This window comes from Taeniopygia guttata, chromosome 1, assembly GCF_048771995.1.
Source record: "Taeniopygia guttata chromosome 1, bTaeGut7.mat, whole genome shotgun sequence".
Taxonomy (NCBI): domain Eukaryota; kingdom Metazoa; phylum Chordata; class Aves; order Passeriformes; family Estrildidae; genus Taeniopygia; species Taeniopygia guttata.
Window position 1 is genome coordinate 19,173,663 of NC_133024.1, and position 27,872 is coordinate 19,201,534.

General features: G+C 48.9%; 1 protein-coding gene across 6 annotated transcripts; it reads right to left on the bottom strand.

The window, feature by feature from the left end:
• Positions 1-584: 584 nt before the first annotated feature.
• On the bottom strand, positions 585-27,708 carry PGM2L1 (phosphoglucomutase 2 like 1). Of its 6 annotated transcripts, none has more exons than XM_030264466.4 (14): positions 27,337-27,706; positions 19,204-19,371; positions 15,808-15,914; positions 13,099-13,183; positions 12,383-12,466; positions 10,616-10,809; positions 9,781-9,970; positions 9,471-9,568; positions 8,486-8,666; positions 6,852-6,945; positions 6,337-6,466; positions 5,735-5,924; positions 5,421-5,554; positions 585-4,556 (listed from the first exon to the last, which is right to left on the bottom strand). In XM_030264466.4, the coding sequence occupies exons 1-14, from the start codon at positions 27,445-27,447 to the stop codon at positions 4,454-4,456; spliced, it is 1,869 nt and encodes a 622-aa protein (XP_030120326.4). In that variant the 5' UTR covers positions 27,448-27,706; the 3' UTR covers positions 585-4,453. The 6 variants fall into 6 exon arrangements, 5 of the variants coding, with proteins under 5 accessions (XP_030120326.4, XP_030120320.4, XP_072780464.1 ...); XM_030264460.4 differs by having other exon boundaries at positions 8,486-8,702; XM_072924363.1 differs by lacking the exon at positions 27,337-27,706 and adding an exon at positions 24,799-24,944 and having other exon boundaries at positions 8,486-8,702.
• Between the last annotated feature and the right edge of the window lie 164 nt (positions 27,709-27,872).

The following is a 27,872-nucleotide window of genomic DNA, read 5'->3' on the forward strand; positions in this document are numbered from 1 at the left end:
ACTGCCAGGGGTCCTGCCTGGCCTTTGGCTGTCCCCCACACTGAGGGGAACACACTGGGACACGCAGGGTTCCATCTCCCTGCAGGAACCAGTGGTGACATCCAGTGCTGGATGCTGCAACAACAGCCCAGCAGGGGCTCAGCCAGGTGTCCCCACTACAGTCCCTGCTGTGCCCGGGGTGCTGCCACTGCTCCCCTGTCTTCAGCCCAAAGAAACCCAACCCTCTCCCCTGCTTCGAGCCCACTGCAATGGCCTGCAGAGGATGGGCTGGAATTCAGAGGTGGTTGTGGTGAGCTGGGAGGGGGAGAGAGGCCCAGGGATAGCAGCCTTGGCAGATAAAACAACAGCAGGTACACAGGATTCCCTGGGATGAAGCTGCAGCCACCACTGAAGGGACACTCCGGGTCCCCTCAGCCCCAGAGACACCCTCCATGATCAGGGAGATCTCAGTGGCATCAAAAGGAGGAGGCTCTGAACAGTCTCTTGTTCGCAGGCCTTATCCAAGTGGCACATGGATATTCCTCCAAGGCAAGCTCAGCTTCTGGGGCAGAGGTGTTTTGCTAAAGAAGACAAAGAAACCTGGATTGAGATTACGAAGGGAATATTTTATTCCTTATAATACTTCATTCAGCTAAATCCACATAGCAGTACACAGAAAGTCTTCAGAAAAGTGCAAATTCTCACTCTGTATTTGTAATACACCCTAGCTTTACAGAACAGACATCAGGTAAACGGGAGTACAGATTCAGAACTCTCCGAGATTGCAGGCAAGGGGAATGATGCAACTTGAGATACTTCAGTCACCTGTACAAAGCCATTCTTGAGTGGAGGGAATCAAGCTGGACTGTAACCACCCAGGTGTCACCATGCAAGGAGCCCCTTCTTGGTGGGGGAGAGGACAAAAAGACAGAGGGGAAGACAAAACAAAGTGATAACAATATCAGTTTTTAAATTAGAGAGCATCCAGGTGCCTCCTGAAGCTGCGCACAGATCCCACCCTGCCCAAATGGCAGAACCCATGTCTCCTTCTCCTGGCTTCCACACAAACACTTCCTGCAAGGAAATGGGAGCTGGAATCCCCAGTGACCTCAGGAGCCTGGCAGGGAGGGCACATAAAGTGCTGAGCCAGGGAGCAGCACTAGGGATGTGGACATGCAGGCAACTTTGGGAGCAGGGGAGGCAGGCAAGGGAGCCCCGGGCAGCAATGGACACTCTACCTGGACAGCTGGAGCCCCAGAGGATCTGCCCTCCTCATGCACCCCATGGACCACACCAGGGTGTGCTTCCCCTCCCTCAGAGGGCTGGGTATTTCAAAGGGACATGAGCAGAGCTCCCCAGGCCAGATCCCAGCTCTCCTGCAGCCCAAGGCCAGCCCAGCTCCTTGGAGCCACATCCTGCTGGGACACATGGGAAGCAGAGCTGCCTCAGCAGCCCAGCACAGAGTGGGGCTACACTGCTCCTCTGGGCCACCACTGCAGCCCAGCCCTCCCTGTCACACACTCCCTGCTCCTCTGGCACACCAGAGTTCACAGTTCCCTCACACACCCTCAGGGGAGCTGGAAGGGACAGGTGGACAGCACTTGCACGAATTTAATCCACACCCTGGATGCTCTGCCACAACCTCTGTAAGAAACCCAGCTACAAGCTCTGCCTCACAGTCTTGCCTGGCAAAGCCCTGAACTCAGAGTTCCTGTGCCAGGCCCACAGACACACGACTTCACCGCAGGAATTAAACCTGTCACAGCCAGGGGACAAACCCAAGCCCTCCAGATTTTATCGAACACCAAGCCGAACACACCTGTATGGCTGTATGACCACAGCTTTAGCCACTGCCCAGCCTTTGAAAAGGTGCATTTCACCTGGAAGCACCTCAGAAACAACATCCACAGTGTCCTCTGATCTGTGACCTGCTTTCTACTCAAGTCAGAAAAGCCTTTGTTCTTATCTGAAAAGTGGGAAAGAACAGCTGACAACTCGGAGAAGGCTGTGCGCAATCCCAGTGAACTCTAACACGATGCATTACAAAGTTACAGGGCAAGGAAATGAGAATTCCAGTCCTTCACAGTAAGAGAAGTAAGGGATGCAAGATCAGAGGGAGGAGATAAAGGAGTTCCACAAATGGAACAGTATAAATATATCAACCAGTTCCAATACAGTAGGAAAACAACAGTAGCAGCAGTTTCAAAACAGCAAATAGTTATTATACCCTGAAAGTACATTCAACACCTTATGCCTGCTGCTGTCCTCCCAAAAGCATCACTACAGCTACAGCTCCCTGTCAGACCTATCCAAGGGGAAAATCCCAGACACAAAACACGCCACAGCTGGGTTTTCTTCTTTAATTAAGCACAGTTAGACTATGAACAGTTACCAACTTCTAACAAGGCTTCTTTGAAAACATTTTCTCAATTTCTAGCACTTGCCAACTGACACAAAGCAGATCTCTGGGAAGCTGCAGATTCCTGCTCTTCATAGGAGCACAGCCATCACTCACAAGACATGACTGCTACAATAACACACAGCTGGGCTCACCACACACACACTATGCTTTTTACAGTGTTTGTTCAAAATTATGTCCCAAGTTACTTGTTCTCTTCACTACTTGGATAACAAAATCCTCAACACCTCAGGGTTACTCTCCTGCCAAAGAGCTCCTTCAAGTTCAGTGCAGTGGGGATCCAGATCTGCATCCTTTTTTTTTGGGTGAGCTGAAGGCAAAGCAGCAGTCAGAAATGCCTTCCCAGCCCTACCCAGCACAGACAACAACAAAAGCATCCTCTGAGGGTATCTGGGTTTGCCTATTTTCCCCACCATGTCAGTCAAATGTACAATCAAGGTAAAAAAAAAAACCCAAGCTTTTGGAATTAGATACATTTCACTCACTGGCAGAACAATCTGGAGATACTTTCACTTAAGATAAAAAAAAAATAAATAAATAGCAGTGACAGGTCAGAACTTGTGCAACACAGACCTTCTCTAGTACACATACATTCACAGACACTGAAATACTTCTCCATGGGTATAGTACAAAGCTGCTAGCAGCAGGAAACCCCCAAATCTCAGGGCTCTCTGAAGCCATGGAGAGGCAACACACACAAACCTACCCTGTGCCATCCTGTGGCATCAAGCTGCAAGGGCATCATCAGAGGGAGGCTGAATTTGGAGAGGCAACAATAGTGGCAAAACAACAGCTTGAACTCCAGGGCACCTTGGGGGCTTCTCCCATCATCCCCAACAGAGATAAAACCCAGCACTAAATTGCTGCTGCTTTTCTTTTCTCCCTGCCAGTGACAGCAGGGAGCTTCCAGAACCAGCTCTCCTGTGCCAAAACACAGCCTTTATTGCCCAAAATCCAAAATAACCACAAGGAGAACTTGAGCATTGGTTTGGGTGGCTTTCTTGGAAAATGTGATTACAAGTCCCACTTGCTACTTCAGCAAAGGGAGAAAACAAATGAGAGAAGCTGTTAAAAATTTACCCTTGAAGATAGGGAATAACAGTATTTGCAATATTACCTGACAGCGCATGACAAAATTTAAAAAAATAAAAATCACCATTTAGTAACTGTGTCAGTCTCATCCTCATCTCCACTTCCTTCCTTGGTTTTGTCTTTTTTAATACACAGATAATATAAATACAGGCCAGCAAAAACCAGAAAGTCACCAACTGGCATTTTCATTCAAAGTAATGAATACAGAAAATCAAGACCACTTCAGACCCTTCAGAGATGTGGGACAAAAAAGTAGCTACAGAGCCTTTGGTAGTCAGAAAGGGCCATTTTAACAAGGAATGACCAAGTTCCTGCTCCTCTGGAAGCCTTGGAAAGGCACCAGGCAATTCCAACCCCAAGCTGCAGCTGTTGCCACTATTGTTTCATTGCCAATTATTTTAAGACACACACACAGGAAAGCTACAATGCCCAAGAACACCTTTACCGACAGAGGAATTCTTAAGTAGCTGAAAAATGTCAACAATTTGCCTAAACAAGAAATGCTGAGCTCTGCTTTGATGCTTTTGGAAGTGCAGACCTGCATGGAAGGTCTCAGAGCTGCAGGGAAGAAGCAGCCTTTGTTGTCAGTTTGGAGTGATCACTCCCTTTAAAACTTTAAAACTTTTCCACACACAAAAAAAAAGAGGTGTTTTAGGTATCTGAACTGAGTTTAAGACAAGATGTAGCAGCTAAGCTCAGCTGCCTCAAAGGTACTAGGGCAGTTCATTTGCATTGGTGTGGGTTAATTAAACTTTTGGTCAAAAGGACTGAGAACTGCAACAATAAATGCTATCCTTTCCTCTGACCTCCTCTCCTTATCCCAATTTGGTGAAAAGCCTGACAAAAGAACGCTTCTTCTTTACAGAAAAAGAATGCAGCTGTTTAAAACACACACACACACAGATGAGCGTGTTCTGCTCCTGGGTCCTTTGTTCCACGCCGTGCCTCCTGCGGCTGCGGGCTCTATGCAGAGCGCCAGGTCAGCCCATTCTTGGCAGGCTCCAGGAAATTCCCGATCAAAGCCTCAATCAGCTTCTGGAGCTCTTCTTCCAGCACACTTCTGTCACTGCAGGAAAGAACAGGCCCAGGTCAGAGGTCTGGGAAATGCCCAAACATAAATAAATAAACAAACAGCAAGAGCTGATGGGGATGGACTTGCCCTGCTACATTTCCTACCCCACCAGGTGTAGGGACTCCTGTTTTAAAAAGCTCCTTTTTAGCAGGACTATCATGGAATCCCAGAAGGGCTTGGGTTGGAAGGGACTTTTAAAGATGGTGCCTAGAGCCCTCTAGTGGCCTTTTTCTCCTTTAATTAAATTAATTTCAATTAATAGTGCAATAATCAGGTGGCAAGGCCCAGGCACTGGTTGTCCAGAGCAGCTGTGGCTGCCCCACCCCAAGGCCAGTTTGGAGCAACCTAGGATGGGAGAAGGTGCCCCTGCCCATGGCAAAGGGGTGGAACAAGATGGTCTTTAAGGTCCCTTCCCACACAAACCATTCCATGGTTCCATAATCATGAAGAAAGAGGTTTCTGTGGTGTAAACACACCCCGGATTCCCCCCCATCACTTTTAAACTTGAAGCAGCTCAACCCAGGTGAACAACATCTAGTTCCTCTCCCACAGCTCAGGGTAACAGCAGATTCCCAAAGGCTGTGTTTGCAGCCAGGTGGGCTCCCACTCTCTTCAGCAGCAGCACAACCTCAGGAGTGAAAGAAAAGCCTGGATGTGACAGCCCTCTGGTCTGGTTGGCAAGGTGAGGGCTGGTCACAGGTTGGACTCCGATTTCAGGGAGCTTTCCTAACCTAACCAACTCTGCGACTTTGTCACCTGAGCAGTTTTAACTCTGAGTAACTGGGGAACTGGGTTTGTGAGAGCAGCCTGCTGCAGCAGATGCTAAGCCCCCTCCTGGTGCCCTGCTGGGGCACTGACCTGTGCCCGGGCAGCGCACACATCTCGGCATAGTACTTGATCTTGGGCTCGGTGCCGCTCGTGCGCAGCGTGGCCACACAGCCGTTCTGGAAGGTGAACGTGATCATCTGGCTGCTCTTGCTCACTGGCAGCACCTACAAAATCACAGCAACCCCTTACTGCCACTGCAGCAGCCCCTGGGAGCTCAGGAGCTGCAGGAGCAGGGAGTCAACAGAGGTCATTGCATCAGAATCACCAGCACATCCCACAGCTGCCTCCTTCCCCGTGCATTCCAGTTTCTGCAGACCCTCCTCTGCACAAACACTCTCACTCACCGACTTCTTGTTCAGCTGGCTGCTGTCGTAGCCCGTGGTGATGTCTCGGACATGCAGGATGTTGTAAGCCCCACAGCACTTGGGGTAAGACTGAGGGCCATCGAAGTTCCGCAGCCGCTCAAATATCCTTTTGATGGTGGGAGGCTCATAGCACAGGAAATAGGAAGTCTTGGATATGTGATACCCATACCTACAAGCAGATTCATGTTTTCAATTCTAAGATTCAAAGGGTTTTAGTACATTTGGTACCCAAAAGGTCTCACTACAGGGGTTAATTCTGACAAACACACCCTTGTTTTATCGCTGGGATTGCATCCCTAGCCATTCCTTCCTGCTCTGTCACAGATTCATTCTGGCAGTGGGAAGCCATTCTCTGTGTCCTGTCCCAAATCCCTCTCCAGCCCTCCTGGAGCCCCTTGTGATATCCACACCAGTGATGGGCTGTAATCCATCCTACAACAAAAAACCCCACAGCAGCTTACAATGAGAAAACATCTGAGGGACACAAACATTTACTTATATATTTAAGTAAATATTCCTTAGATGATTCCCAGCTCTGAAACAGTGGAGTAGAATATTCCAGTATGAAAAACACCACTCACATCTCATAAATGTCAACGAGTTTCTGTGCCAGGGTCAGGCCCTGGCTCTGCAGGTAAGTTGCCATTTCAGCAATGACCACAGCTGCACTCACTCCATCCTTATCCAGCACTGATGTGCCACACATGAAGCCTAGGAAGGAAAAAGGGATTGTGGAAAAATAACCTGACAGATTATTACACTGATTCACCTGACTGAAGTTCTAACCTTTGATCCTGTAAAGGGAAATTGGCCAGTACATGGAGGCAGCTTTATTGCTGCATATGCAGGAGAAATCTAATGAACTTGCGGATTATAGGGCTGGGAAGATAAGCAAAACAGCAACATCAGCAAGTCAGATACCATTTATTATGGGAGTTGGCAGGCCAATTTGATGAGAGCAAAATATCAATGCTATGAACTACTAGGATAAAAATAAAGCACTTTGTCTGTGTGTTTTATTTCATAGCTCAGTCCCTCCCTGAGCACATTCCCACCCTCAGTTCTCAACAGTTTAAAGGGATACCAACACTCATACCAATAGACTCTTCAAATGCAAAGAGAACTTCTTTTCCATTGTCCAGGAGATTTTTTACTCTGCTTCCAATCCATTTAAAACCAGGGAGTGTTTCCTAAAAAGGGGGGGGGGGGGGGAAGGAAGGCTTAAAATACATATTTTCCACTTAGTTTCAGTTGAAAGAAAGAATAGCCACTGTTTCCTTCACTTCACACTAATAAAAAAAAAACCAAAAAAACACACCACAAAAAACCAAATCACCAACCAAAGTGAAAATATAACAATGTAGTTTGAATTTTAAGGTCAATGGGAAAGCCTGCTGCAGAGTCAAAACACTAAAGCTTAAGGATGTTTTTTTTGGTTCTTTTAAAGTGATTTCCTTAAATTTAAATCTAATTAATTGACAAGCAGAATAAGGACAATAAAGAAGCATCAGACAAGTCACATCTTCAGTTAGGATGAGGAGTCCAAGGCAAAGAGCCACTGGAAAGGGTTTTCTTAGTGGATATTCAACTAGGACACAAGTACCAAACCAAGGAAAAAGTGTGTCAGGGACTCTGGCGCTCAGATCACATTAGATCATCTGTGCTGCTCATCAGATGAGACACAGTAATTCAGGAGGAAAAGCTACAGAAATATAAAAGCAACACTTTTAGGTGCTGGGAGGGGAGAGCATTATTCTGGGGGGTTTTTACATAAATCATGCAAAAGCAGTCAAAAGCCTAGAAACAGCTTTTCTTGGAGGGAAGGAAGTGCCAAATAAGAAAGGGGAGGTTCTACAGAAGGCCAAGAGGTTGTGTAAATTCCTAGCTTCTCTTTTTCAGTCAAGTATGTCCTTTTCCAATTAAAAAAAAAAACGAATCATATTTAGAGAGAGAACCAAATCCACTATAGGAACTGACAAGGAACCCTGATTAGGATTATCTGGCCAGCCACTCAAAATGGTTTTCAGAGTTATTTTCAATTTTATGTTCCTCATTTTTTGGCAAGATATTTATTCCTGTTGCACATGGATTTAATTAAGACACATATAAACAAGGCCTGGCCCTTTGTATGTTTGTGCTATGATCTTGGGCACTTCACTCTCTTCTGGCTAACAACCAACAGGAATCCCATTTTATGTGATGCAGGAACTAAACTGTCAGTCTGGGGGGAGCACCCCCAGTTTCTTTTTTAGCAAGTTCTTAAAGCTGCATATTAAAGATCTGAACACAGGAGTTTCTCTGCCTGAAGTAAACCTTAATTCAAAACCTGCTGGCACAGGCACCTGAGGGGCCATTGGGTAACCGCCAAGTCCCTACACACCCATCAACACTAAGAGTGAGCAGGGCAGGCTGCACAAACCTCCCTTCTCTCACACAAAGATTTCAGATAACCACAGCTGTAGTTATCTGAATATATATATGATATCCTGTTACCTGCAATTCAGGTGTTAATTTGTGTCCCTGGGACTGAGCTTTGCTCACACTGATCTCCCAGTCCCAGAACACTGAGGGGATAGTTCTTTCACCCACACAAGCCTGATTTCCTTCTCTGCAAGCTGGAATCCCTCAGAACTCTCAGCCAGAAGCCTGGGAGTCCCCTGCCCACTTTTCACTCCATGAGGTCACCAGCAGGGGTTCCGATGGAGCCAGCACCACACAACCCACACTCACCTCAAAGTGAAATCCCTCTTTAAGTGCAATTGCCCTCAAAATCTTGGAGGAGACCGTGGTTGCCAACATGTAAACATTCCTTATGTCAGCATCCTGGGGGCAGTTCTCCTTCCAGCAGGAAAACATCCACCAGCCAAACAGGGCTGCCAGCTCATTGCCCGTGAACACCTTCCAGCAGCCACTGCAGGGAGAGGCAAGGTGAGGAACCCTGCAGGCACTGAACACCCAGAGAGGCAAGGTCAAGGCTGGAGGAGAGGAATTCTGCAGTCACTGAACACGGAATGTGAGCATAGCACTGAAAAGCTGCTCTAGGCAAAGCCACTGTACTGACAGACTCCACACCTATCACACCTCAAGGATTTACAAGCCCAGAGCCCAAAGGCACCCCCCAGGGTCTCCTCTCTGGCAGCTCAGGCCTTTGATGACCCAGCAGCAGGAGAGCAGTCTGGAATTGATCCACACAGAGCAGTTTAGGCAGCCTGAACACTGCAGTCAGGCAGAGCCTGCTCAGCTTTTACTTACACAACCATCAGAACTGGGGCCTGTTAGTGGGAGAAAAATAATTTCTGTTCAATATGAACAAGCAGGGGAAAACAAAGGATTAAAATTAAAAATAACAAAACAAGCCAAAAAACCCCGCTCCACCAAAAAAGCCCATGACAACCGCCAAGGAAGGTTGGCCTGATCTAAATGAAAACACAGCAAACAAAGGATTTTACTGCCTTCAGTAACCACTCTGTTTTCAGCTGAGCTTTATTTGGCCATTTACTATTACACCAGTAAGCATTTAATTGACTCTTTGATGGGTGAACTGATTTAAAATGCATTTTGAGCTATCCCAAAGGATAAAACTAGAAGGAAAAATAACCATATACCCAAGGAAAAGAGTGGATTGAAGGCCTGTGTCTGGCAACCATTTGGGGCCGCTCTGTGGCTCTCACCACCTTTTCTGGAGGAAGACACAGAAAAGGGTCACATCACTTACTTTTCCTGCTGTTCTGCCACTGCCAGACGATCTGCATCTGGATCAGTGGCCACTACTACTTTTGCACTTTCTTTCTCTGCAAGCCTCAGTGACAGCTCCTGGTGGGAGAAGAAGGGATTCAAAAATCCAAAACGTAAGAGTAAATAAACTCACAGCCTCCCTACTTCCATCTAACACCCAGTGAAAGAAAAACCCCCCATGGACTGCCCACTGTGTTGACAGAGCAGAAAAGCAGAAAGCAGGTTCTCCCTGTTCACTCCCTCAGTTTGTTCTTCCCCAAGGAAATCAGATGAAGCAGAAATCAAAATACCAGCACAGATTCTCCTTCTTCAGGATTTGGGCACTTGACAGTGGAGAAGTCTGGGTCTGGATCTTTTTGCTCCGGGACTGGAATGGGGGGCTGGAAGCCAAAGGCTCTGAAAGCCAACTGAACATAGTCGTGGCCAACTCCGTGGAAAGAGGTGTGGACAAACTTCAAACTGCTCTGCATGTTCAGCTCCCTGAGGAGGAAACACAGCTTCAGTAGGATCTCAGCTCTTCAACAAGACTGTTTTCATCAGGGAAAGCAAAGTTGCAGTTCCTCGGTGTACTGTTCTGCTGATTCCTGCATTAATTTCAAAGGAATGAGTGAAAGTGCTTATTTTGCACTAGAAATTGCTGGGTTAAAGCTGCTTCTCCTGGAAAATGAAATATTTACCTTCTGCTGAAACAGATCAAAGTCTCCCAGGAATAAACTGTTGATTTCTACATCAAACTCAAGCTCTTCCACCACCTTAAAATCTGTTATTCCAGATCTGCTTCATGCCATCCATCCTCCTCCTTTTATTCTTATCCTCTGCCCCACCTAACCTTTAGACTGAATCTGTTTTATGCATGTGCACCTCACTTTGAATTTCTGCATTTTATTCAGAACTCTCAGAGCGTATTCACTTGCATTAAATGGTTTCCACTGGGATGTTTCACAGTAACTTAATCCCCAAAGGCAGCTGCTTTATTCTCAAACTGTTTAACCCTAAGGATGGTGACCCTTGAATTTAAAGGCACCTCAGGGAACACAGTAAAATCTATCTACAGTCAGTTTTTCCACATGCAACCCACAGCTTACTTTAAAACACAATTCGGGCACCTTTTGCTTTATACAATACCTATGATAGCAGATCTTTGTCAGGTCCTCCATGTAGCTGTCACAAATTTTCTTCAGAGGATCCTGTCTGAGGGGACTGGTGTCTACCAGACTTTCATTCCAAGAGCCATTCCATGGTTCAACACACTCCTCTATGCATTTTATAATTTCCTTATCGTGAGGAGAGGTGATCTGTGCTCCATTTTCCCAATAAACCTGGGGTAAGTAGAAGGAAAACAAGACAGTTTAATTATGAAGATTATTAACCTGATACATTATTTTAGCTATAGGATTCCACCTGCTTTCTGCTAAGCCATACAGAGAAGTCAGCATCTGACTGGCTTGATTCTCAAGACATTCTCATTTGGAATCATCCAGCATGAACCACTGAGTTCACAACTGATAAATGGAGCTAACACAACAACACACTCTGTTTTCACAAATCATAGTAATAATTGTTCAAATGTAATAATTTGAACTGAAATATCAGGATGTGAGAAACCAAAACCGGGCACTTGTATCAAGGAGTGCAAACTGTAACACTAGAAAAGTATCACCCTCTCCAAGGCTGGCATTCCTCTTGGAATAGGAACACAGCTTGTTTTTGAACCCAAAGCAAAACAGATAAGCAGCATGCCAAGGTCCGTGTTTTTCCACAGCTGAACAACACTAATCTCTGGACTGGAAACACCCTCTAGAGTGGAAACACCGTATCTAAGCTCAGCTATAATATAATAAAGCCTTTGTTAAAGATTTAGAGGCCAGCTTTCCCACACCCTGTTGCCAACAGCACGGCTGGGCTCACAGTGCAGACTCTGCTCAGATGATCTGCCTCTGCTTTCTCACCTTCGGTCAACATTGCCCAAAACCTTCAGAAGCTGCTGAAATTCACACGGGAAATTGTGACAGATGAAACAGCTCTTGGGAAAGACCAGGAAACACACCAGGGTCCTGGCAGAAGTAAACTGCTGTGTATCAGAAGACACAAACAAAATTGCTTCTTGACAAATGAAGCACCTGGGAAATTCATGTGGCTTCTTTCCTTACTCATTGCTCCAGCTAAGCAGAAGCAAAGGCTGGTGAAAAACTTCACAATTTGTTCCAGGGAAGGTGAGAGCAGTTCAATCACCCCCAAGAGCTCTCTCTGCCTTTCCTCACTCACTGACCTGCCACAGGGCTTTCAGAATGCTCAGCTAAAGTTGAGAGTTTAGTTCAGCTTCTTACAGAGCTGAGGAAGGAAATACTCAGTTAAAACACTTAAACTCAGTTAAAGCACTTAACTGAGTGCTGTTGTGGATGGTTTGATTGTCCCAGGCTTTGATTTCCAAGTGGACACCCCCCCCCCCCCCCAATGCCCAGAAAACCAGGGAATAACACAATGCTACCGTGTTTTATTAATCCACTCTTAAATCATTCTCATCTTCAGCACAGTCCCCTACTGTGTGCATGAATGCACCTCAGTTCTGGCTTAGTTTTAAACTGAGTTTTAAGCCTCAGCAGCGAACACACAAATTGCTGGAGCACTTCTTCAGCTGCTGATAAGACTCAGATTTATGTTCAAGATACACAAGCCGTGTGCTCCTATGCTCTCATCACAGAGAAGTGTGCCAGGCTGTAGAAGGATGAATTATTTTACATAAGTTATTCTTCCAGTGGACACACACAGAAAGGGGAGCCCTGGCACAGGCTGCCCCATCCCAGAGGGCTCCACAGCCAGGTTGGACAGGGCTTGGAGCAGCCTGGGCTAGGGAAAGCTGTCCCTGGCAGGGCAGGGTGACACTGGCCTCACCTTGTAGCCATTATCCTCCTTGCGGTTGTGGGACGCGGTGATCATGACCCCAGCCACGGCCCCGAGCTGCTGCACGGCATAGGGCTGCAAAGGAGCAGAGACAGCCCTCAGCACAAACTCTGCCACAAACACTGCCCCAGCACACCAGGGCTGCCTGCAACCCCGCCCCAGCCCATCTGAAAACCACACACACCAACGCTCTGTCTCCTGCAGCCAGCAGCAGAAAGCTGCTCCAACTCCACTCCAGAAAAACATTCTTTTTTTTATCAATTGCAAAAATCCTTAACTGGCCAGCCAAAAGTCTACACTGAGATTACAGGAGCCCTTGGAAACAGGCTGAAACAGAACAAAGGAATGCACAGAAAGGCCTGTTGAAGAACAATCACAGGTTCTCCAGGCATTCCAGTCCTCCCCTCAAACCAGGATCCATAGAACACACAGCATGTTGGGAGAGCTCATGGAATACAAGCAAGGATTTACAACCATGCACGGAAAAGCTGCCATGACCAGAAGAGCCTATTCTTGATATCTTAAAAGCAGAGGCACTGAGGAATTTGGTGACATCCTTGTAACAGCCTCCTTGAAGAGCCAAGTGTACCAAGCAGCCTCCATTTTTGTGTTAAACAGAATTAAAGAAAACTGAAGCTCTCTTTTTTAGTAAATTCAAATACTCCCATAACTGTGTGCTGCAACAATAGAATGAGAATGTGACTCACCACAAAGGGGGTAGGGACATAGGTAGAGAAGAAATACACAAGCACATCTTTTGCCAGCAGGACTGCTGCAGTGAGCTTTGCAAGCCTACCAACAGGAAAAAGAAAATATTCAGTCACCCCAGCTCCCCAGGGCAGCCTAAGAGCCAGATGGAATTCCGGTCACCTCCAGGCATTTGTTTCTTAAGGCACTGCACTACTTTTTGGCTTATGCTTGGAGTGGTATCCTACAAATTGCACCATCAGGGTCAGAGTTTCCAGGTTGTAGAATGTGAGCCAGCACTTTCAGCTGCTGCCTGGGCAGTGCAGGCACTTCAGCCCCTCACCCAAACAAAGCAGATGTCCCACACAGAGACACAGAACACCCAACCCTCTGCTCAAGGACAGAACCAGCTTCCCAGAGAGTTTGAAGTACCAGATGTCTGCAACAGCAGGTTTGGAAAAGGATTTGGTATCCCACACAAGGCTCCTTTGCCAGCCCTGCTCAGCACTTTCAGACAATGCCCAGGAAGCAGATCTAGTCCTAAAATATATTGCTGCAAAGCAGCACCCCTCATTTCAGAATATTTAGAAACAAGAACAGTGCCCATAGTTCTAATTCTCACTTTATTATGAACTTGCCCTTTCAAGCACCAGGGAGGTTCATTCTCTTCCAGGTAACAGATACCAAGCTTCTTTTGCACAGCCCAGGAGATAAAGGGAAGTTTCAGAAGCAAAACAGAGGAGATACTAAATGGGGTAAGCTCACATTGCTGCCTTGTTCTCACAGCCAAGCACTAGTACTAGCACTAGTACTGACTTGCTTCTCTCCATCAGCAGCAACAGACTGAGAGTTCCCCTACAGCACGTGTCAAATGTCACCTGAGACCACCTGGGTGGGTTTGAGAGCTCAGCTCCGAGCTGAAGCTACTGAAATTCTGCTTGGGTCACACCAACTTGGCTACAGAGCACAGCTGTGTGACCTGCCATCCCACACAGCACTGGAAAAGCACTCTACTCCCCCTGGGAGCTCTTTTGAGGGAGTTCAGCTGGATTTCAGCACTGCTGGAAGGGTGTAGGATGCCAGGGGACAGGAGAAACACACAGTCAGGAACTGTGTGAACCATATAGGCTGAAGGGCAGGCTTCGAGAGGCTAAAAAGGAACATCCCTATTACACCTCCCCATTTTTAGACTGTGTCTAACCCACACAGTCTGAGTTTGAAAGCTCAGTATCACCAGCGAGTTTAAACCCCTCACACCAAAGCCTGGGGAAAATGGGCCACACACATCCTGAGGCCTAGGGGAGAGGAGAGACTCACTGCATTCTGTGCTCTACTGGACTTCTTCATCCCCAAAACATTAAATACTACTAAGAAAAAAAAGAACTGTTAGTTACAACAATAACTACAACAATTAACTTCTCATTGCCTCAAGACAAACTAGGTACTGGGTTGGCTTTTTTGCACAGCATACCATCCCCACATGTGTTTTTCTCCCCAGTGGCAAGGGATAAAGATTCCTTAGAGAATACAGGAAGCAATTTTCTCCCCTTTCCTTGCCAAGAGCACAGTTCCATTGCTGGAAGCCTACATTTTAAGCATTCCAGGTAAAATCCCCTCAAAGTGAAAATACACTGGGTTATAGCAAGCTGCAGATGGAATTGTCCCTCCCCCCCCCCCAAGCAAGCTTAAATCAGGTGTGAAATACCAGAGAACAACAGTGCAAAAAGTACATTAATATTTAGGGGTTTCCAGATGGATGTTAATATTCTAAATTTACCTTCATGTTCAAATTTCCCTCCAGGCACATTAAGCCTAACATTCTTGTGCATTTAATCTGTAAATTCTCAGGTGGAGCAAGCAGCCTTGTACTCCTCCTTTACTGGCAAACTGGTAGCACAAAGGATTTAGTCCCAGCCTGTCGGAATCTGTGGGTATTGGTGATTCCGAGATTGTAGAAAGTCTCTGTCTTTCTGCCCCGTTGCCAAAGAAGAAGCCATAGTTCGTCTGTGCTGGTTTCAAGGTTGTTTATTTTTGCCTATCTATAACATGTTCTGCTGCCCTGCCGCAGGTCTGTCCTGCAGGGCAGCGTGTGGGGCTCTGCCCCTCAGTGGGATGGTACAAACATTATATACAAGAAATTACGTGTACTATATTTACAATAATGTGCCAATATCTATCATCTACGTTGAATAGTGTGTCCCTAGCCTAAACCAATAGAAAAATGCCAACATCACCAAGAACATGGAGGTAAGGAAGAAGAAGGAGGAAGAACAGGATCAGGCCCACTTTCCTCCATCTTAGAACTCCTGACCCCCCTGTACAAAGTAAAACCCCCTTGTACAGGTGTTAAAACCCCCCTGTACAATACTAAAAAATTTTACCCTCTAATTTGTGACTACTTTTACTATATCATCTAACCCTCTGTGACTGCTTGTTCCACCTTTAAAGTTGGTAATTCATTCCATGGTTCAAACTCAAAATCACAGCTGTTCTCAGCTGCTTGCCAGGGTCTAAAATGCTTCTGACCAAGGCCTGGAACCTCTAAAAATGTCTGAGGGACATTTTGAGTTCCGACACCAGCCTCTCCTCATTACTGTTGCAATGGACTGAGGGAGAGGAAAGAGTGTGCCCAGTTCACCCCAAGCAAAGAGAAAGAGTGCTGGCATGACAGCATGCATTTAAAGCCACAATTTCATTTCTAGTCTTGCAAATGTAAGCAATACTCATACTTCTTACTGCTGCAGTTGCTGGTGACCTGACCTCGTGTGTCATAGCCAACAACAAAGCCTCTCTGCTTAAAGTCTGAAAAGTTCCTCTTGAGATATTTGTAGATCCCCTGGAGAAAAAAAAAAAAAAAAAAAGAGAAAATAAGAATTAGCTGGGCTGCAGCACACACAAACACTAAAGGTGATCTTTCACAAAGGATGGATAATGTCAGTAGGTAAAATACAGCTCAAACATCCATAACAATATTCGCAAAAACAGCAGTGGCTTTTCCCCAGTGTTCACTGAAAAAGTAACCAGAGAAACTGTTCTGGGAAATAAAAGCGAGCAGGACAACAACAAACCCTCAAGAAGCAAACACTCATTTTCAATCCATACTGCAGCTTCATTTATTCAAATCATCTTCTCAAAACTGAATTGAGAAAAACCCATGTTTTGGAAGTCCATCCCCTCAGGCAATATCAGATGTGCCAGCCTGGTCTTTATCTCTCTGCCCACAGAACAAGTCAAACATTTTCAACATTGTCCCCAAAGCGTCGGTCCTAAATTTGCCTAAAAATCAGGAAATGGCTTGGGTGGGAAGATCAGCTGCAAGGAGGAGAGAGAGGAATGGGGAAAACTCCTCAAGTTGACTTGAGCAACCTGAATAACATCTAAAGACATGAACAGCAGATTTCTTATAACAGACCCCTTACTTAGGCTAAGATTTTGTATGAAGAAAAACAGGAATGTCTTTACTTTCTGCTATGGAGCAGTTTGCTTCAAATGAGCCCCTTAAGCTCAGACAGAGACTCCACAGCTGAAGTTCTCTCAGTCCTAGAGGGCTTGCCTGCTATCCAAACATTGTTATGAAAGCTGCAGGAAATAAAAGTAAATCAGTAAATGTCAGTGAGGAAGTGAGTGCAGAGCCTCTTAGAAACCCTCCACCTGAGCTCACACCCATCTTCTCCCAGGTGCCCCAAGGGCAGTTAAGAATTCCAGCACCTCTGGAGTTAAGTCCTCTCTTGGAAAAGATTCTCAATTTAAAGAATTTATATTTCCCTTTAACAAGACTCAGGTTTTCATAGTGTCCCTAATTACTTCTGCTATTAAACTTCCACCACTTCTGAAGGAGGCACAAGTGCATCTCATTAATGGCTCATTAGCAGGTGTCAGCACTAAGATCTAAGCCAAAAAATTCTCCTCAGATGACTGAAGTATCACAATTACCTCTCCCACTGCTCGGTTCAGGTGATTTCCTGTCGCAAAATCCATGGAACAGAACAAGTCTACATCTACAGCATGCCCAGTCCCTGATGCTCGAGCTCAAAAGAGAAGTGAGGGAAGAGTGATAGCATCATGAATGAAATAGATTTTTGATTGATGAAATCCAGAGAGGTAGGAACAGCTTTATAAAGCTCAGCATTTAAAATTTTCATATTTTACACCTTTATCTTTGCTTTTTAAGCAGCAGGAAATGCCTTGATGCAAAGCTGGCTGGTTTTGTCACTGTGGAGCTCAGCAACAGGTTTCTTCCCCACCAATAAAAGCACCTGGACATGAGTCAAAGTAGGACAGAATCCAGGGAACCAGGGCTTTACACGGAGTTTATGTACCTGCAATTTTCAGCAGGGTCCACAGCAACTGCTGAATATTCTGCACCTTCCTAGATCTGACTTTTCACAGCATCAATATAATCAAATCAAATGAAGAGCAAATGAAAAAAAATCAGCTCAAATGAAGGACACAGAACACATGTGCAACTTCACTACAGCTTATTTTAACTGAAGAAGTATTAATTACACCCAAGCCTGCTGTTTGACTGGCCATTTATTCCTGTCCCAGGCAAGGGCAAACCCAGAGAGCCAGGGCTGCCCGTGCTCACACCAGGTTCAGCAGAGCTGCTCCTGCCTCAGCTTCTGAGGAACATGAATGCTCAAAGCCAAAATCTGCTGCAGTTTGCTTCAGAAACAAGTTCCAATCCACTTCCCCCAGCCTGATCCGAAGCTCTAATAAACAACTAAAAATAGCAGCTGTGCAGAGGGAGCAGAAGCACACACACCCGGTCTGGAACTCCCAAAAAGCCAGCAGTGCTGATGAAAATGTGCCTGCCAAAGCATTCCCTGCCCAGCAAAAGAGAAGCTTTCCCTCTGTGCCAGGAGCATGGCTCAGCCAGCGGCCCCACACTCCACCAGCCTGAGCCACAAAGGGAGCAGGCAACAGCCAGCACCCTCAAACCCAGCAGCAGGGAATTCAATCCCAAAAACCTCCTCTGCTGCCAAGGAAACAGGCCTTCTCACAGCAGCTCGGCTGTTTTTAACAATCCCACCACTGGCAGCAACATGTTGACTGTTAAACCCCTTTTTCTTAATCTGCTCCCTCTGCAAAGTCCGCCTGGACCTGTTCCTGCCATTGCAGCCTTTTTGGCAGAGGAAGCTGGCACACCTGCAGCAGGAAGGGCAGAAGGGAAGGAAGTATCATCCTAGGATGTGTCCAGTCTGCAGGTCAGACACCTGAAGGAAGCTTTTTGTTAGAGTCAAGAGGATACTGCAGAGCAGAACTGTCAGAGAGAAGGCTGGGCTGCAAACCAACACTGCAACACAAAGCCTCCATAAACAGTACTGGAATTGGGCCTCTCCACGAGAGTGTGGGCTCCAGTTGTACAACCCAGACAGCAGAATGGCAAACAGCTTAGGAGAGTACCAGCTGTTCCAAGCTCTAAGCACATCCCTCCACCCTAGGCCAGCAGAAAGCGTTATTTCAGTCACATGTCCTCAGGGAGGTTAGAGCATCAGCCTGCAAGAGAAACCAGCAGACAAGTTTGGGTGCACAGTATTAAATAAGAGGTTTAACCAACCCTTGCTAAACCATGTAATAAAACACCTTTATTCATACAGCTGAAACATATTTTCTACAAAAATTATCTGTCAAAATAGGTAAAAATCAGTCGTGTCCTAACAAACATTTTATTGATTTCCTAAGCACAAGGGCTCCAAAGATACCAGCTCACTCTATTTCCAACAATCAAGGTTAGAGGTGGGCACAAATAAACTGTTTCAGGACATGAAATATACTCAGTCTATATAGGTCCACAACTTGTGCTGAAAATAAAATATTTTTGTTTGGCTGGGGCTTTGCTTTTGTTTGGGTTATTTTTGTTGTTTTGTTTGTGAAATACTACAAGTATTTCTATATTATACCACAAGTATTACAAGTTCTTGTGGCAGCTCACAAGACTTCCAACTTTGGGGCCGTGTAGCAGAGTGACCGCTGGCCAAACTCCAGCCCAGCCAAAGCCCTCCAAGCCACCTCATCTCCTCTGAGCACTGAGCCTTCCATGCTCCCACCCAGCTCGGGGGTTTCAAGAGGATTGCAGCCGATCCCATAGGGCAGAGGCTCCCCCAGAGCCGTGCCCAGCTCACCTGGGTGGACTGGATGACGGTGAGGTCGTTGATGTAGCAGAAGCCCGCTCCCATGGCCGAGCGCAGCCCGGCCGTGCCAAAGCTCAGGCGGCAGCACAGGCGCTCCCGCAGCTCCCCGTGTTTCCCATCCTGCAGCAGGCTCTCAATCTGCTCCTTCGTTTTCTGGTTCTGCAAGGGAAGGTGAAGGTCCTCGTTCAGTGCTTGGAATCAGGGGCTCAACTGTGCATGCTCATCAGTTTGAGGTAATTCCCAGAGCAAATCCCTCCTATCCTATAAAAAGCACATGCAGCAGCCTCCACTGAACCTCGTTTCTCACGTTATTCCCATATTATCATTATTAACAAAGGACTCAAAAGCTCCTGTTGCCATTGATGTGATGATGTGATTGTCTGGTCATTAAGACACCTGCCAGCCCCTCTGCCTGAGGAGCAGAGCCTTTGGGACAGGTTTTTCCAGGGCAGACAACAATTCCACTCCCAATCTTTGCCCCTGGAGGACAGACAAAAATCCAAACCTCAAAGCAGCGTTTCCTTCCTCCCCACCCACAGGAAACAGGCACAGTAAACCCCTGGAAATCACAGGATGGTTGGGGCTGGAAGGGTCCTTGGAGACCAGCCCATTCCACAGGCAGGAACACCTTGCACTGGACCAGGCTCCTAAGCCCCCTCCAGAGTGGACAGGGTGTTTTGCAGCAGGCTGGATCCATACCCCAACTGATCCCCCTTGCTCAGGCAGGATATCCCTAAATCCACACCACCATCACAGCTTTACACACCTCTACTGCCTGTTCCTCAGCTATCCAACTAACACTGAATTAATCTGGCCACCAAGCAGCTCTGCCTGCCTGCTGACAGCCGGTTTGGCCAGGGCACTTCCCAGATCCCACACACATAACAGGAGCAGTGAGAGGCAGTGCTCACACAGCTGGAGAAAACTGCAAAGGTGTAAAACACAGCTCTGGAGACACAAGTGCTCCTCCAAAGCCACGCTGCCTCAAGCAGAGTGGCAAGGAAAGGTTAGAAAAGGCAAATGGAATCTGTAGGGCAGGGGTGAGGCTCCTCTGACATTTAAAAGAGAGGTCAGCCAGCTCCAGCAGCACTGGAAACACGCTCCTCACAGACAGGGGGAGGCTCTTCAGCAGGACTGGGAAAAGCGCAAAGCCATGAGCTGGGCACATTCACTGGGAGAAAAAAATCATCAATAAAATGCACTGAAAAAATCTGAAATTATTCCTGCAGCTTGACATCAGACCCTGAACACTCAACATGTGAATTTCAAATCACTTTTTATTTCTTGTTTTTATTTCTGTGTGCTCTGAAATAAAAGGTAAGCCATTATTGTCCAGGCTCCTGGATGGCCTGGCAACCAAAGCAAGGCATTGCTCACTACACAGCTAAACACAGGCCTAAAAAGAAAGCAAAACAATGGGGCACAATAGATGTTCAACTGCAAAAGTGGAAGTTTCTCTTTCAGCTGTTCATACGCAGCCAGCCAGAAAACAAATGACTGATGTGAAGAGTCTAAGGCAAGAGTATTGAGAACCTCATTTCACGCAGTGACAGCACATGGCTTGGCTTTAAAATACAGTTATTAAATTGCACAGCATCCTCTACAGCTTTTTAGGACACACTGCATTGCTTCCTGCAAAAACAGAATAGAAATTACACATCCCATAGTTTATGGAGCTTTGCAAAATTCAGGCAATACTCGAGTGAGACCACAAACATTTCTTTTAAAAATAGATTAACAAGCATTTTTGACTGCAGCAACTTAATTGCCTAAGGAATAAAAATGAGTTGGCCAAACCAGCACCCGAGTAACATTTTAATTTGCCCAGGTCACACTCAGTTAAGCTGAAGCTGCAGAAACTAGAGGAGGAGCAAAAAGTTACAAGTGAAAATCTCCAAGCTTGGATAAGCCTGACCCCCTGACTGCCCCTATCCCAGCCTGGCATCCCCTTTACTCCTTCCTATGCTTCCCAGCTTGCCCTTTTCTCCCAAGCTGGAGCTTCACACCCTGTGGCCCAGCTGAGCTTCTTGCAACACCCAGCCTGGCTCTGAGCACCATCTGCCACTCTGACCTGGGAATCCCACTGCTGACACTTAACCCCACTGCAAACCCAAAAAAAAAAAAAAACAAAACAAAAAAAACCCAGGGGCTTTGCTGGTTTGCTTGGCAGTTATGATATGAGGTCATACAGCTGAAGGCCTCATGGGGGCTTTTGTGATGGTTCATCTTCCCAAGAGCAAAAAATAAAAGTTCCGTAGAGATTTTAGAATACAGTGTTTGAATGATTAATATCCTTTAAAAAAATCCACCTGATACAAAACTGCCTAAAGCTTCCTGTCTTCAGCAGAAATAAAGGAGGCTGTTTGATACAGAAATAGTCAGCCCTCAAAAAAGCAATGCTTTAAGGCATGCCTGCATTTCAACAGCTCTAACAGAGCAATTCCAGTTCTCGGGAGTGCAGGGCTCAGAGGCTGCAGGCTTCCACCTGAAGGCCAGCAGTAGCTGGATGCTCTCTGTAGAAAATAGATATTTGTTTATCTGATCATACAGACATTTGTTTATTTGATCACCCTCCTCAAACACCAGGAATACTTCGTAATACTTGTATAAATAAACACATGATACCTCTCTAGCTGACACATATATGTACACAAATCTAGGACACCTAATATAAAGGTGTATCTAATAAATAAATGATACTGACCCACTATAAAGGGGTATCTAATAAATAAATGATACTGACCCCCTATAAAGGTGCATATAATAAAAAATGATACTGACCCACTATAAATGTGTATATAATAAAAATTATATTGACCAATATAAATGTGTATCTAATAAAAAATGATACTGACCCAATATAAATGTGTATATAATAACTAAATTATAGCAACCCAATATAAAGGTGTATATAATAACTAAATGATACTGACCCAATATATATGATGTACACCTACCTAACCCATCCCCATGCGGTCCCTGGTCTCTGTGGAGCACACATCTGTAAATGTTTAGCACAGCCTACAAAAGCCAGGCCACAATCAAGAGGCAACAGGCGCCAGCTGCCTCTGGACGAGGCTCCTGCCCACGGCCAGCTGCACAAGGAGGTGACAGATAAGGTGACAGAAGCCCTGTGAGAGACTGATGCTGCCTGAACACACCCTGCTGGGGCAGGAAAGGGACAGCAGCACAGGGGTCTGGCTGGTGTTTGGGCTGGGGATGGGCAAGCTGGCACTGCCACAGGGAATCCCTGCTCCTCCCCTGGCCGGCATTGTCCCTCTGCCCTCCCCCAGCTCCCACCAAGACATGGCCATTTTGGGTGATATCCCGATTTTCCAGCACCTTTGAGGCATGCCATGGATAGTTGGGAATGCAGAAGGAGCAGAGCCCAGACTGTGCTCTCCCTGCCATGCCCAGGACCTGTCCCCAGAACACCCCAGGGAGCAGGGCTTGGCATCACTCCCAGGCTGGGAGGAGAGACAGCGAGCCTGGCAGAACCCTCCCTGCAGTAATTCCCATTCCTAGTCACAGAGAAAAGGAAATCAAACACTGGGGACACAGTCAGCCAGGCTGCTGTGTGGGTGACAGACTGAACACTGTCCTGTGCTCACATAAACACCAGAAAAATATTTTAAATTATTTAATTATTAATAATTCTGTAATTATTTTCCCTCTAAAACTATTGTATGATATATAAAAAACCTATTTATAAGAAATCACTGCCAGATTCAGAACTCTGGGGTCACAACCTGCAGGAGACTCTGCAACACATTTCAGAGAGGTTTGAAGTATTATTAAGCAAAAATAAAAAATATATCTTCTCTGCCAAATTTTCAGCTTGCCATGTAGTGCACAGATGCCTGCTGAGGCAGAATCACACTTTTCTGTGGCTCAACAGGGTTCAACACTCACAGCAAGTGGGGAAATAAAGACAAGGGCATTAGCTGGGTATTTCTTATGGCCCTTTCACACCCAGTCATGTTAATCACGGGCACTTACCACCGGAGTTAGGCTTCAAAGCTAATACCCTGTCAAAATAATTTACTACCCACAGCAATTTTTTTGTTGTTGTTTTGCACACTCTATGCATGTGTAGCTGAAGGAAGGTGAAAAGCCTCAAGTTGGTTTGAGCTTCAGTGAATTTTTCTGTGGCCTTCATTTACCCCGATGTTATTCTTAAAAATTCACTTAGAAGTCTCAACAAGCAAAACTATTGCAAGTAAATAACTGAATCAAGTTACTGGTCTCAAACTGTCATGTCCATTTCCTGTTGGAAAGCATCTCAAAAGCCACAAAAATTAGAAGAACATCGAGGGACAGCTCAAAAGCACCCCAGAACCACCTCATCAGCAAGGAGGAAGCCTGCACACTGCAGCTGAGACAGGGATCCCGAGCCCATGAACAAGTAAAACCAAAGGAGGATGCAGTGAATGAGCAAACAGCTCCCGGGTAATGAATTCCAGCTCTCCCCACTGTGTGGAGTTCCAGCAGTACCTTTCAGGAGCCAATGCCTCCCCAGGTAGCCCAGGCAGGAGCAGTTGCCACACAAGCCAGGCTCCCTCAGGAAACTGGAGGCACACATGGAAGTACAATAGGAAAATCAGGAAGTGGATGAAAGGGAATTAAAGGGAGAAAGTGGAGAACAATTACTAGTTGTTGACATACTTTACCAAGGAGGATTGCTCAAAAGCTCTGCCTTGTGCCTCCAAGCCTGGCTCAAAGCAGTAACCCAGGAGGGAGGATGGCAAGAGGGGAATGCCAGGGGCACTGGTGAAAATGCAGGGGGCTGGTGAGAAGGGCAGGAAAGCAGGACACTCATCCCACAGCCAGGCTTCCTCCACCCACCCAGGGCTTTGGGCAAGGTGAGCACCAACACCCAAGCCACAAAGGACACAGAGCACAGCTCTGGTAATTAATTACAAACAGCAATTTTCAATTAAGTTGGAGGACAAAAGCCTCCCGCAGCTGGGAATGCAGTGCATAGATTTTTCCTTTATTAGAGGCAGCAAAAAATCCCTGCAGCTCAGGAAGCTAGGGGTGGGAAGGGGGGGTCAAGGCTGATAAGCACCAAAGGTCCCACTTCCTAAGCTTGTGGGAAAACAGCAAGGCACTGGACCAGCAATCCCTGCCCCATTCCCTGCTTTCTCCCTGCCTTCCCTCCCACAACACCTTTCCCTGGCTGGCTAACACCATTCCTGAACAACACCTGGCCCCAGCAAGCAGCCCCCAGTCCTCCTCCTCCAGGTGACTTTGAGTTGTCAGATTTGTCTTGGAAACCTCTCCAAGTAGTCCTGAATGCTCCAAGTTCAAGCAGGAAAGGTGATGTTTGTCACCTAGGGAAGCAAGGGCAAACAGGTACACTCACACTGACCCTGCACTTGCATTTCACTGGTTAATTACAGCCCCTCCAAGGAGCTCTAGAAATGGCGACTGAATTTCACTGCTTCCAGCTTTAACCTGCATATTTTCCCCCAGTGGAAAATATTCTCTGATTCGCATATTTTTAGGAAAGACAAAACAACCTGTTAAAAAACAACAGAAGCCTTTCAATACACTAACAAGACGTCTTTAAAATAAAATACTTACTGGAGTTGACCCTGGGTTATCAAATGTGTTATCAGGAATGCTGTTTCCTTCCTGCACTCCTTCCCTCCCCCAGGCTGCTGTTCCCGGATATTTTCACAGCAGCAGCTCCGAGCGAGCGCAGGAGGTGCAGACGGCACCTGTTAATTTCGGCAAAGCCGGCAGGAGAGAGCACATTTACAGGCAGGAGATGGCTTATCTTGGAGCCATCAGGTGGCACCTGCCTGAAAGCAGCCCTCCCGCTTTCATCCTAGCACGAGGAGGGAACAGAACCAACACATGGGCAGTCCTAGTTAATAAATATAAAGGCAAAAGAGGTTCAGGAGGGAGAAACCTAAAAAATGAAGGCAAAGCAGTCAGAAGCCCAAACCACTGGTGCACTGCTACCTTACCCTCCCCATCATCAAGGTATTTTTTTAGGCCATGATGGTTGCACAAACCAGCCGCAAAAAAACCCCTATAAAAAAACCCAAAGTAACCCTTTCAACGACAGGATGAGCAAAATACCCTCAAACAGCACACTGTTTGGGTGGCCAAATCTGAATCAATCAAGGACGGTCGCATCAGTACCCATCTGTGCCCAGGCCAGTGCTCCAGGTGCCAGGACAGCCCCATCCACGCCCATCCCTGCACCTGCCAGAGGCAGGGCTGCGCTAGGAGGCAGGCAGGGAGGCAGGCAGGGAGGCAGGCAGGGAGGGAGGCAGGGAGGGAGGCAGGCAGGGAGGGAGGCAGGCAGGGAGGGAGGCAGGCAGGGAGGGAGGCAGGCAGGGAGGGAGGCAGGCAGGCAGGCAGGGAGGCAGGCAGGCAGGGAGGCAGGCAGGCAGGGAGGCAGGCAGGCAGGGAGGCAGGCAGGCAGGCAGGGAGGGAGGGAGGCAGGCAGGGAGGGAGGGAGGCAGGCAGGGAGGGAGGGAGGCAGGCAGGGAGGGAGGGAGGCAGGCAGGGAGGGAGGGAGGCAGGCAGGGAGGGAGGGAGGCAGGCAGGGAGGGAGGGAGGCAGGCAGGGAGGGAGGGAGGCAGGCAGGGAGGGAGGCAGGCAGGGAGGGAGGGAGGCAGGCAGGGAGGGAGGCAGGCAGGGAGGGAGGCAGGCAGGCAGGGAGGCAGGCAGGGAGGGAGGCAGGCAGGGAGGGAGGCAGGCAGGGAGGGAGGGAGGCAGGCAGGGAGGGAGGCAGGCAGGGAGGGAGGCAGGCAGGCAGGGAGGGAGGCAGGCAGGCAGGGAGGCAGGCAGGCAGGGAGGCAGGCAGGCAGGGAGGCAGGCAGGGAGGGAGGCAGGCAGGGAGGGAGGCAGGCAGGGAGGGAGGCAGGCAGGGAGGGAGGCAGGCAGGCAGGGAGGCAGGCAGGGAGGCAGGCAGGCAGGGAGGCAGGCAGGCAGGGAGGGAGGGAGGGAGGGAGGCAGGCAGGGAGGGAGGCAGGCAGGGAGGGAGGGAGGCAGGCAGGGAGGGAGGGAGGCAGGCAGGGAGGGAGGCAGGCAGGGAGGGAGGGAGGCAGGCAGGGAGGGAGGCAGGCAGGCAGGGAGGGAGGCAGGGAGGGAGGGAGGGAGGCAGGCAGGGAGGGAGGCAGGCAGGGAGGGAGGCAGGCAGGGAGGGAGGCAGGCAGGGAGGGAGGGAGGCAGGGAGGGAGGGAGGCAGGGAGGGAGGCAGGCAGGGAGGGAGGCAGGCAGGCAGGGAGGGAGGCAGGCAGGGAGGGAGGGAGGGAGGCAGGCAGGGAGGGAGGGAGGGAGGCAGGCAGGGAGGGAGGGAGGCAGGGAGGCAGGCAGGGAGGGAGGGAGGCAGGCAGGCAGGGAGGGAGGCAGGCAGGGAGGGAGGGAGGCAGGCAGGGAGGGAGGGAGGCAGGCAGGGAGGGAGGGAGGCAGGCAGGGAGGGAGGGAGGCAGGCAGGGAGGGAGGCAGGCAGGCAGGGAGGGAGGCAGGCAGGGAGGGAGGGAGGCAGGCAGGGAGGGAGGCAGGCAGGCAGGGAGGGAGGCAGGCAGGCAGGGAGGGAGGCAGGCAGGCAGGGAGGCAGGCAGGGAGGCAGGCAGGGAGGCAGGCAGGGAGGCAGGCAGGGAGGGAGGGAGGCAGGCAGGGAGGGAGGCAGGCAGGGAGGGAGGCAGGCAGGGAGGGAGGCAGGCAGGCAGGGAGGCAGGCAGGCAGGGAGGCAGGCAGGCAGGGAGGCAGGCAGGCAGGGAGGCAGGCAGGCAGGCAGTCAGGCAGGGAGGCAGGCAGGCAGGGAGGCAGGCAGGCAGGCAGGGAGGCAGGCAGGCAGGGAGGCAGGCAGGCAGGGAGGCAGGCAGGCAGGGAGGGAGGGAGGCAGGCAGGGAGGGAGGCAGGCAGGGAGGCAGGCAGGCAGGGAGGCAGGCAGGCAGGGAGGCAGGCAGGCAGGGAGGCAGGCAGGCAGGGAGGCAGGCAGGGAGGCAGGCAGGGAGGCAGGCAGGCAGGGAGGCAGGCAGGCAGGGAGGCAGGCAGGCAGGGGGAAGTCCCCGCGCAGGGACGGGGCTGTCGCAGCCGCTGTCGCGCCCGCCGGGAGGGGCGCGGGCAGCGCTCGCCGCGGAGCTGCCGGCGCTCGCCCACCTTGTCCCAGCTCAGCCACTGCCACACCGCCTTGTCCAGCTGCGCGTCCCCGGTGCTGCGGGCCACCAGCACGTTGGAGTTCACGTCCCCGGGGGCTCCGCAGTCGCCCATGGTCGCGGGGAGGAGGAGGAGGAGGAAGAGGACAGAGAAGGTGCCGCTTCTTCACTTCGCTGCCGCACCGCGCATCGCCCGGGGGGGGGGGGCGAGAAAAGGCGGAGGAGGCCGAGTGGCGCCCAGGGGCTCCCGCGGGGCCGGGTTTTATCCCCGGCCGGCGCTGCCAGCGGCGATTAACGGGGATCGACCGCCGCCGCCGCCGCCTCTGCCGGCCCGGCCCGCCCCGCCCCGAGCCACCGCCCCGTCGCGCCCCCCGCGCGAGCATGACGGGAAATGTAGTCCCCGGAGCGCGAAAGGGCGGAGAGGGCACGCGGGAGAAACTACAACTCCCGGCGGCCTCAGGAGCGGGACGGGGCTCGGCGGCCACGGGTTCGCGTCCCACCTCGGCCGCGGTGCGGGAACAATGTCCCGTCTGTCCCCGG

Bases quoted from the DNA above. Each gene is read 5' to 3' on its own strand.
- PGM2L1 (XM_030264460.4), bottom strand. From the start codon at position 27,447: ATGGGCGACTGCGGAGCCCCCGGGGACGTGAACTCCAACGTGCTGGTG. The intron at 10,810-12,382 runs GTGAGGCCAGTG...TACTTACCCCAG, and splicing joins AGGAGGATAATGGCTACAAG to GTTTATTGGGAAAATGGAGC. The intron at 9,971-10,615 runs GTATTGTATAAA...TTTCCTCCTCAG, and splicing joins ACAAAGATCTGCTATCATAG to GGAGCTGAACATGCAGAGCA.